At 31.5% G+C, this 11,914-nt stretch overlaps 1 protein-coding gene across 1 annotated transcript; it reads left to right on the forward strand.

Annotated features, from left to right (window-relative positions):
- The first annotated feature begins 8,765 nt into the window (after positions 1 to 8,765).
- On the forward strand, positions 8,766 to 10,067 carry LOC116140588 (UPF0481 protein At3g47200-like). The gene has a single exon (XM_031426203.1). The coding sequence runs from the start codon at positions 8,766 to 8,768 to the stop codon at positions 10,065 to 10,067; it is 1,302 nt and encodes a 433-aa protein (XP_031282063.1).
- Positions 10,068 to 11,914: the final 1,847 nt, after the last annotated feature.

Below are 11,914 nucleotides of genomic sequence, written 5' to 3' on the forward strand. Positions count from 1 at the left end.
ACCAGAACCTGTAACAACGGTTCAGGTTCTGGTTCTCGGTACCCTATAAAATTCATGACCCCCCAAAAGTTTTTAAAATAGCAAAAAAAACCCTTAAAATTTACAAATACCCCCCCACTTGGCACTTGTTAATAAAAATAAAATTACAAATTATAAATTCAAAATTACAAACTCCATTACTTTGTAAAGGTAGATTCTCAAAAGTCAAACCAACTTACTTTAAATATTATGAAATATAAATATAAATGTATTCACATTATTTTTTCTACAAAAGCTTTTATTAACCCCCCTAATCTTTAATTTTATTTTATATTAGTCTCGGTTCCTGGTTCCTGGTTCCGGTTCCTAACTATAGGAACCGAAACCTGAACCGCACAGTAACGGTTCCAAAAATTTGGAACCGGAACCTATCCATTGACGATTGGTTCTGGGTAGGAACCGGAACCAAACCCAGGGTACCCGCTGGTTCCGGTTCTTTTGAACACCCTTACTTACCATAGTGTTTGAGAGATTTCAACAAATTTTACCATGAATTTGGGAAAATGTTTCAAGAAATTTAGTAAATGTTGGAAAGTCTGTATCCCCCTGTTCTTACCTAGGGTTCAAAACTCAATTAGGGACGAAGCCACTAAGGCGTGAGTGGGGGCTCTGAACTTGGAAAAATTTAATGTATACAGTTCTATTCTATGTTTTAACATTAACACCCATTTATTTTTATTTAATCAAAATAGTCTAAATCCAAGCATTATCATCACTTTTATTTTATTTTGTTCTTCTGAAATATCAAATAAATTTTGATTTGTTTCTTTTGTTATCAATCAAATACATAAAATAAGTACAAAATTATTTTGTATATGAAGATTTGTTAACAAAACTTAATAAATTAAAAAGTTAATTCATCATGGATAATATTTAAAATGTTTTTTGCTTGCGCCCACTGAGACCAAATCCTTGCTTCGTCGCTTAACCCAATCCACAACCAAATATAAGGTTCTCAAGAATTTTTCACAACCAAAAACCATATATACTTCGACTACCACACATTATCCTCATTCAATAGTTTAACACATAACAAAACCTAATTCATTCATGTCAAATACAAAAATTTACAAATACCACATTTACAATAGACAATGGGACTGAATGTCTACCAAGAAGCATTATGGCTTTGGGGCAATGTCATTATCCATGGGATACTGATGATATGGCGTCATAAGCTATATCCAAGGGGGTAACATTGGTTTTTAACTGTAATAGATTCTTTCCGATTAAACACTAAGGCTAGGAAGCATAAGAGAAAACTATGGATGGCACAAATGGCGGATTGGATAGGATGAATTTCTATCTAATCTAATTCAATGCATTTTTAAAATCTAAGGATGAATTGGACTAGATAAGATTTTTGCGGATAATGGATTAGATTATGGATTATTCCATCCATAATTTTTAAAATGTATGTTTAATCTAATTTTTGTATTTTTAATCAAGTTTTCACATTTTCACATTGATTTTTGCGTTTAAACCTAAGTAATTAGTCAAAATACAAAATTTCCTTCATGCAAATTTGTATTGTAATAAATATTTAAAAATGTATTATAATAGTATTAGTTATTATCAGGCGCCAGTCAACCATTGTTGGTGGGTCAACAGTCGATCAATTATAATTTGTTAAATAGAAATTTCATGCTTGTGACATAAGATTTCATCACTCTTTTCATTCCATTCGACGTGCTTTACTTTATCTATAATCATTTTCAAAATTTTCAAAAGTGGCTGACTTAATTTGCCGACTTTATCTCTTCTTTTTGAAAAATCTTGTGTGAGACAAAACCTCTCATCAATATGCGTTCATTTTTTCCATCATTAGTCACATCATTTGCTCTTCATTATTTGCTGCAGTGAACGTGAATCATGCATGATCTTAGACATATTTATGAGAGGCCTGATGAGGCCACCTTGAATAGTTGCTCTAAGCAATTAATTATTGTTCATGTAAGACAACTCTATGATCCATGGCAAGCCAACCACTTCAATATTATCTATCCATTGACAATTACACTTCATCCTTTAGCTCCACTTAAGGCCTGCACACTGGTTAAAAGACTTTCGCCCAAGTGAAGTCTTCCTGGTTCATTCGATTTCTCCTTTACCACCTACTTTATCGGAATGGGATATTCACTCATAGAAAAATGTTACATACATTCTGTTTTATTCTATTTTTCACCGATATTACAATTATAAATGATTATTAATGCTATAAATTCTAGTAGAAGGACAAGTTAACATATGATGGATTATCTCTTTTAAGAATTTAAATAAGTTTTTATTTTTAAGGTCCTTTTAAGTATTAGAGTATTTCTAATGACGCTCTTTATTTTAAAAAATATCTTTCATATAAAAAAAGAGTATTTTTTATTAATTTTAAATATAAAGAACAAAATTTTTATTTCAATTCAATGGACTTTTTATCTCTCTTTTTTAGCTATTGGATTGAAATATATTACTATCTAAGAATGAAAATCAGTATTCCATTATTATTCTCATTCATTTCTACAAATCAAATACTACCTAATATTTTCAACCTCAAATAAGTTGAAAGAATATACATTTAAAAAACTAGAAAAAATAAATTAATGACAAAATTGGTTGCAAATAACAGGAGTGCAATCCATGATTGTAAACAATTTTTTTTATTATAAGCAATTTTTCTATTTACAAAGTTGAAATTCTAATTAATATGATTATTGACCTAAATTATCACATTTATTATAAGCTGTAGTAAGGAGTAATTATTTTATTTTATAATTAATGTGTTGTTAACGCATCAATATCATATAAATTTTGGATTATAACTTTTTTATAATTTTATTATTTAAAGTTTAACATTTATACAACCATTCAAGTATTACCCGTAAAAAATGTAAACCAACTTCAGTAGGTCTTATTGCATTAATCTTACCATATACCATATTTGATTTGATAATATAAAATTGGTGATGACACCACCTTTTTACCTAGCATTTTAACATACTCTTACTAATTAAAGATATTAATTTTATTAGTAAATCCCTCTCGTCTCTTCATTTTTTAAAATCTTACATATATATATTTTTTTTAAATCTTGGGTTAGCTAATTAATCTTAACTGCTTCCAAACATCTTGAGTGAGACGGGCCCATACGTACCCAATTTAAGGTATCTTATACCAGACAACAGCTCTCATCAATATGCATTGATTTTTCAACATACGGTTTGCTCTTCATTATCTGCTGCAGTGAATGTGAATCATGCATGATCTTAGACTAATCTAATTGAAAACTTATTTACAAAATTAGACAGACAAGTAATTTAATTATATGATCAGATACTATAATTATATATTCACCTCATAATTATATGAGCAACGCTATAGTTACCGAAAAAGTATACCGAATTTATGCACCGAACATACGTGACACTATTTGCTTTTTTCAAAAAACAAAATTCATAATTAATTAACGGTTATGATGTTGTTACGACTATCGGTGCATAAATTCGGTATCCTTTTTTTGATGACTGTATCATTTTCCTAATTATATATATCCCATGTTCTGAAAGACTCTTAAACATGACATATACATTATGACATATATAGGAATTGTTTGTCTTGAAAAATAGTTACTCAATTTTAAAGCACTTTCCTCACAAAATTTCAAATGCATTATCTATTTCACAACTGTAGGCTTATCTAAGTTATTCGCACTTAATAGGGCTTTTTACATCGACTTATGGGAATAGGATGTTTTTAAATAAAATTTTATTATTTTATTATTTAAAGTTTAACATTTATATAGTTGTTCTCTCTCACAAATATTCAAGTATTATATGTAAAAAATGACTATCTAATTTATCCAGGCCGACTTTAGATCAGATTTGTCACCTATTTGAGTTAGTGCGGCATTTTAATGTATTCTTTTAATTAAATATATTTTAATAGTAATTACGTAAACCCCACTTGATTGAGTGAGTCTTTCATACTTATTGGAAATTATTGAATAGGCAACAACGTGAATCATGCATGACAGTTGCTCTCGCCAATTAATTATTGTTCTTGTAAGACAACTAACTCTATCATGCATTCAATATATATTTATTGATTGACAAATACAGTTCATCGTTTAGCTCCTTCACTTAAGGCCTGGACACTGAGTAAAAGGCTTAGCTGTACAGTCTGAACAGGTCACCAACTCTCTATAGGTTTGCGATGCAGGAAACCATCCTTCTAATCTTACTTCTTCGCAGCCGCATCATTCAAAGCACAAGAGACAATGGCCACAATTTGATAGGGGATGCCTAGCTGCATGTAAAATAAAATTCAATTAGAACCAAACCTTTCCTCATTAATTAGTTGATTATAGCTCACAACTTTGCTATTAAAAAGATCCATATAAGAATCAGACTTATGATAGCCGATTTAAGGCCACGATACTTCAACGCCGTCTTCCTACTGGTAGTTCTCAAGGATACAGCATTTGGTTTGTTTGATTTAGAATTCTTTAAGTTAGTGAGCAAAAGAATATTAGATTCAAAACAATTATCTAGTAAGAGTATGCATATCTTTAATGCCACTTGATATTCCCCTTGGCTAGTACTTAAGTGTTATGAGTGATGTCATATTACAAGAGGATCACGATTGGTATATTACATTATTCTTTGTGACATGATGTGTTTCATCCTTGATTAATAATTTGAATCTTTCATTTATTCAATAAAGTAATCTTCCCAAAGTCTTTCTTTATTTTATATCAATGTAGTGTTCGCAGTACTAATGGGTAGACCTATTTTATCTAATGTTGATGTTAACTTATTCTTTATTTAATCGTTCAATTAGCATTTGTTAAATAAGAATTATGTAAGCCGAGATGGAAGGCAGTGTGTACGTAAGCAGTAGATGTGGAATTTAATAATAATTAAATGTATAAGTAACAATTAAATTTTTTTATTATGAAATTGTTTTTACAAGTAAAATTTTGATTTGGATGTGGAATGTTTATAAAAAAACAAATTTTCAATTATTTCTTAATCAATGTTTAATTAATGTTGTCTCCATGCTGCAACAAGTCTTTTCGAATCTGGAAAAATTCCGATCACCATTTAACATTGAGTAACGTTACCTATTTCATAAATTACAAATCTAATTTTGCAATTCACTAAAGATTGCAGACAGACAGCTAAGGCGCCTTAGCACTTTGTTTGAAGGAATAATCTTCCCAAATTATTCGGGCAGGCAGAAATTTAGTCAAGAAAGTCGTTTTATTAATCGCGATCTTGAACTTTCAACGATTTGAGTTGTTGATCAAATGACTTAGTTTATTTTATGCTGATGTTTTTATAAGTCTGGTTTTTACTCGTTCAATGCATTAGTTAAATAGGAATTACCTACTACATTTGAACATAGGTATTTCTTTAATAAGAAAATGCATTTGTTAATCATTCAATGCATTAAATAAATAGGAATTACCTATTACATTTGTAGTTTTTTACATGACTTTAGTTTACTATGATTTAAGTCTTTTTTTATATCGTTCAATTAGCAAATATTAAAACCGAAAAGAGGAATGACATGACCATAAATATAATCATAGATGAAGATTAACTTGTAAATACATAATACACATGATTATCGGAGGGGTTTTTATTGAATTGCCCTTTATTATTATTATTATTATTATATAGAGTATTACTTTTATCCATCCACATTTGATGCGTGATAAGCGAACCACTTCAATATTATATATCAATTGACAATTACCCTTCATCTTTTCGCTCCTTCTCTTAAGGCGTGCACACTGGTTAAAAGACACTGGCAAATTGGACATATTTTATAAGTTCATTGACCCACTTGATTTTACAGTTTGGTCTTAATTGTATAGTTTATTGGCAAATTGAACATATTTTGTTCAGTAAATTATTCCGCTATATTTTATCTTGACTTGAGGTCATTCTTCATTTATAAATATCACAGCCCTCTTTTGTTTGAGAGTACCTCAGCTTAATTTTCCTCTCCACACCCCACTTACAACTTTCTTTCTAAATTTTAGGTAATATGTAAAATTATGCATAAACTAGTAAGTAGTAAAACTAATATGTAAAGGCTTTCGTTTTTCGCTTTGGACCTGTTTCACTTTTATTTTATTTTATGGGGTGTTGGGATCAACTTGCGTACACCTCAATTAATTTTTGAGATCTATTGATTGGATGTTTCACTATTTCGTGACTTGAGGTCATTCTTCATGTATAAATATCATAGCCCTCTTTTCTTTGAGAGTACTTCAGCTTAATTTTTCTCTCCACACCTTCACTTACAACTTTCTTTACAAATTTTAGTTTTCGCATATTGCATCCCAACCTCAGGTATCCAAGGAGGTAACTCTTTTAACCTCTCTCTCTCTCTCTCTCTCTCTCTTTTCCTTCTTTAGCTGATTGGGTTTTATTTTCACATTATTTTCGGATAATTTCTCTCTGTGTCTCTCTTTTAAGTGTATATGATATTAGACATATTTATAAGGGCACAATGAACAATTGCTCTCATCAAGTAAGACAGCTAACTGTATGATGCATGACAAGGCAACCACTTCGATATATTTTTATTGATTGACAAATAATGTTCATCTTTTAGCTCCTTCACTTAAGGCCTAGATACTGGGGAAAACACTTAGCCCAGGTCTTCCTGGTTCATTCAATTTCAATTATACCCTTTAGTAATTAACAGTAGCTGATGCCGTTAATGATACTTTATGATCATTTTGTGCATAATTATATTATTATTTAAAGAATTTGGGGAGTATTTTTTAAAATTTATTTTTAATTCAACATGATGTGATATACTCTTATTACTTATATAGATTATAAGATAACTAAGTAGTATATAGGGGCTATTTTTTAAACCCCCTAAGTTTTTTCCATTAAAGGCATTGGTAATAATTATGAAAATCTTGCCGTTAGAATTCTTTGATTAGCTTTAATGAGGCCAAATAATAATACCCTCACTTTACGTACTATTAATCCTACCGCCACCCCCCACTTTGATTTCATCTCCCAAAGCCCCCAACACCCACCCACCCACCCACTTTGAATTTATATACATCAGCCCCCAACAACCCATTAACCCCAACTTGACCCCCACATGTGAGACTTAAAAAAAATTATTAACTTATAAAAAATGAAGAAAATAAGTTAACAAGTCTAAAAAAACCTTAAAAAAAATCTTAACTATTAAAATAAGAAATCTGAAAAAGAAATATAAATATCTAAAATGATTAAAGATAAAATAGTCAAAAAATTAATTATAAAAATTGAAAAAGTTGAAAAAAATAAAATTGAAAAGAATGGTGGTCTTAGCCATTGTGGCCGACAATGGCGTGCACTTCGGCAGGTCAGAACTTGGCAAAAAAAAATTAGATTATAGTTTTTTTTTAGGTTGTTTAAATAAGTTTTTAAAGTATTCTTAATTTTTTCGAATCTTTAAAAGTTTTTTTGAATTCTTTTTTATTTAAATATTTTTGATTTTACGCTAAGGATTTATATTATTTAAGAATTTTAAAAAAAAATTATTTAGTTATTTGTATTATTTTATTTAAAAATGAGCTGTTGACAATTTTTTGAGTAAAATATTCAAGATCAAGATATGATTAGGATAAATTATAATTGTGTTTGCTGAAAATTATTCAACTCTCATAGTTTTGTGGATTAGAAGGATTAAAATTTGTGTTAGAATTTGGGGTCTATCTAAGTTGTTGGCACTTTAATTGTAACCAATAATAGGGCTTTCTACAAACTTTCTAATTAAACATTTTTTCTTGGAACAGGAGTTTTTAGCTGAAAAAAAAAACAAAAGTTATTTAAAATTTGAACCACCATCAATCCAACTCCAATCTGATTGCAATAAACTATATTACTTTGATGGTGACACGCTTATAGAGTGAAACGAATCTAATTAAACTAAATGTGAAGGTGAAGGTGAACGTATATATTATTATTATCATTATCAATAACAGAAGAGGAAGCATATTATGAAGGTGAATATGAACGTATATACAAATGTATAGGGGGGGTTTCAAAGAGAAAGGGACTGAGATACCATAAGTTTAACTGACATTTCTCTGTGATGAAGGTACCAGCTGTCTGCTGATATATTGAGAAGAGGAACTTTGGTGCCGTCGACTACACAAAATATTTATTGATTTACCGCAAAATATTCAGGTTCAAATTCATTTGTTTCGTTATTTTAACTATATATGTGTGTTCTTATCATTTTGGTCTGCCAAAAGTTAATCAAAGGCTATTGTGATCTTAGGTTTAAATTAATTAATAAGCCATGCCTGCATAACATGGAATGAATATTTATGAATATCACTATAAATACTACCAAAAGAAAAGAAAACCAAATTGTTTCTATGCTTTCAATAAGTTTTAACTCTGAAACAATTTTAGGATTATATTATCAACTCATTTTAAGGTGTTCAAGAATATTGTGATAGAGCTTTGTATACTAGTATATCTTATGTTTTATAAAATTATTCTCATATTTCAAACAACAGAAGCCTGTAGTGTCCAAGTTATTGGTTATGAGAGATTTCATAGTATTTTATTTATTTATTATTTGTGATATAAGAGAGAATATTGCCTTAAATTTAGAAGGAAGTAGTATAAACAACCTCATGCACGAAAATGATTTTAGGGTTGCATTTATCTATTTATTGTTTGTAGGATTTATATATTGGAGCAATGAACAACTTGCAGGAGATGAGTGCACCCACTAAAGTTGAGGATTTGGTTGAAGAGTTACTAATTGACATTAAGGACTTGGAGCCTGAACCTGCTTTTTTTAAGTGTTATATTTACAGGGTTCCTAAAAAGATTCGTTGTACAAATGAAAAAGCCTACACTCCTCAATTGATTTCAATAGGTCCTTTTCACCATGGTGACACAAAATTAGCTGACATGGAAAAGAGAAAAAAAAGGTATATGAAATATTTTCTCGAAAGAATAACAAGCAAAAATCGAGATAATATTTTAACCTTTATCAAGGACAACGAACAAAAAATTCGTAATTGTTATGCAGAGTTATTTACCCTTGAAAGTCGTAAGTTTGTAATGATGATTATGTATGATGCTATATTCATCATAGAACTCTTTTTAAGGAGTAAATCCTATCGTCATAGAGCAAGTGATTCATCGCTAGCTGTACATGCAGTGAGACATACTTTATGCAAGGACTTGGAATTACTTGAAAATCAACTTCCATACGTCGTTCTCAGGGAAATATATATGTTAGCTAATTTGACTGGCCCTCACATACCTACCTTCATGGAGCTTTCTCGTTCTTTCTTCGGTTTTTTTAGAGGCTTGGAATTGACTAGGTTACCCAGCGAGGTAGAAGTCAAACATTTCTGCAATTGGAGAAGAATTACTCTACTGAAAGGCTACCCAAATTCTGAACTGGAATTAAGGGGATGGATTACAGATTTACCTTCTGCGGTTAAGTTGCATGAGTCAGGAGTGAGTTTTAAGCGTGTTGATAGGGAATGCTTACTTGACATAGAATTTGTATCCGTAAAGCGGCTAATTCCATGCTTTAAAAAACATGAGTTGCAAATACCACGTTTGGAATTATACGACAGCACCGAAATCCGACTTAGAAATATTATAGCTTTGGAGCAATGTTGTTACACGTGGGACTCTCCAGTCTGCAATTACATTAAAATAATGGATTCTCTTATCGATACTGAGAAAGACGTTGATTTGCTTGTTGGAAAGGGAATTATTTCAAATCATTTGGGGGACAACGCTTCAGTAGCACGTATGTTTAACAAACTTAACGAAAATATCCATTTAAGTTTATCCTCTTCCTATGAATGTTGTAAGGACTTGAAAGCCCACTATAACAATCGCTGGAACAAGAGGAAGGCAACTTTGAGAAGTGTTTATTTCAGCAACCCATGGAGAGGTACAGGAACTCTTGCGGCAATTGTACTTCTGTTGCTCACTGTCATACAAACTATATGTTCTATCATGCAGGTCGTCTGATTTTGGTTAAAACTTTGTATATTGTAGTTTTTAGTTTGAACTATATATGTTAATACTATATATGTTTGCAATATATTTCTTAATGGCTCTGTGTAATGTATCTGCGGTTATATCTAATATTAGTGTTTCTCTCAACATTTCATGAGAAAATTATCAAATGAATCTAATCGGTTTGACATTAAGATAAATTAATATTAATTCTGTTCCTCAATGCCGCGGATGCAAGCTGGTAAGCTGCAGCAACTCTAGCAAACTGCAGCAACTCTGTTTTCTCAAGTTCGTATTTCAAGTATTTGAAAGACTGTTCAACGGCTAGATTAACTGCAAATTGTTTGAATTTTAAAATATTCACTGTTCAACGGCATAAACTACAGATTCCGGTAAGTGGCGTTAACTCTCAGGGAGCGTTTGGTTGGAGGTTAAGTGGGATTACTGGGGTAATGTCATCTTATTTTACTTGATTACCATGTTTGGTTGTCAAGTAATATCAGATACCGGTTATCTTCAAATACCAATAGTGGTTACTATTGGTAATATCAGAGGTAATCTAATTACCTCCATTTTCTTAGGTATTCTGAGATTACTAGGGTTATCTTTTTTTGTTACAATTTTATCCCTTATTAATAAAAATTTTAGACAATAATACCCCTACTTTAAAACAAATTTACATTAATATCCTATTTCAATTTTACCCTTGTTTAATTAAATTTTTGGACAATAATGCCCTTATATTTAATATTATTTATGGACCACCACTGCCACCCAGCTACCACCACCACCACTGCCACCCAGCCACCACCGCCGACAGTAGGCCAACCACCACGGACCACCGCCGGAAAATAGTCGGAGTCCCTAATGAAGAAGAAAATTCCGTGGGAGGCTCCGAGGAGCTTCGTTAAAGTCGTTTCCAGCCATATTGATGGCCGAAAACGGCCATATCAGGCCAGATCTGGCCGAAAATGGCCAGATCTATTCTGGCCATTTCCGACCAGATCCCTGGCCATTATCGGCCAGGTCTGGGCCAGATCTGGCCGTTAACGGCCACGGACATGGCTGTTAACGGCTAGATCTATTCTGGCCGGAATAGATCCGTGGCCATTAACGGCCAGATCTGGCCTGATATGGCCGTTTTCGGCCATCAATATGGCAGGAAACGGCCATAACGAAGCCTTTCGGAGCCTCCCACAGAATTTTCTTCTTTTTAAGGGGCTCCGGCGATTTTCCGGCGGTGGTTCGCGGTGGCGGCAGGAGGTGGGGGTGATTTCGTCATAAATTAAAGTTTTTTTATAAGCGTGGGTGTTTTAGCTAAATCTGAAATATTGGGGGTTAAAAGAATTATTCAAAAATTAATAATAAAAATAATATTATATTAATATTTAAAAGAGGGTCAATTTAGTAATTTAAATAACATACCCACCAATTTATTCCCATAACCAAACATATTAATATAACATACCCACCAACTAACCAAACATATTTTCTTAAAGATTCCCAGTAATCTTCCAAGGTAATCTATCTTTCCAGTAATCCAATATTCCCAGTAATCTAACATTCTTGAACCAAACGCCCCCTCATTAGTGGAACAGTTCCCTTTTTCTTTATACAGTGGAAGTAGAAAAAAGTTCAACGATTCCCAATAAATAATTAGTATCCAAGTGACATGGATTGCATAGCAGCTTATATAAATAATAAATATTTTGATATATGAGAAGCTAGAAGAAATTTTTAGGTAAATAACCTCTTGCACGAAGACGGTTTTAATTTCTTTTTTATTGCTGCATTTATCTATTTATTGTTATCGACTACTGTCTGTAAGTTTGTCAATGGGACAATGAACTTGGAGATGA

Source organism: Pistacia vera, unplaced genomic scaffold (genome assembly GCF_008641045.1).
Source record: "Pistacia vera cultivar Batoury unplaced genomic scaffold, PisVer_v2 Contig374, whole genome shotgun sequence".
NCBI classification, from domain to species: domain Eukaryota; kingdom Viridiplantae; phylum Streptophyta; class Magnoliopsida; order Sapindales; family Anacardiaceae; genus Pistacia; species Pistacia vera.

What these genes read in the sequence shown, in the direction of transcription:
- LOC116140588 (XM_031426203.1), top strand. Translation starts at nt 8,766, where the DNA reads ATGAACAACTTGCAGGAGATGAGTGCACCCACTAAAGTTGAGGATTTG.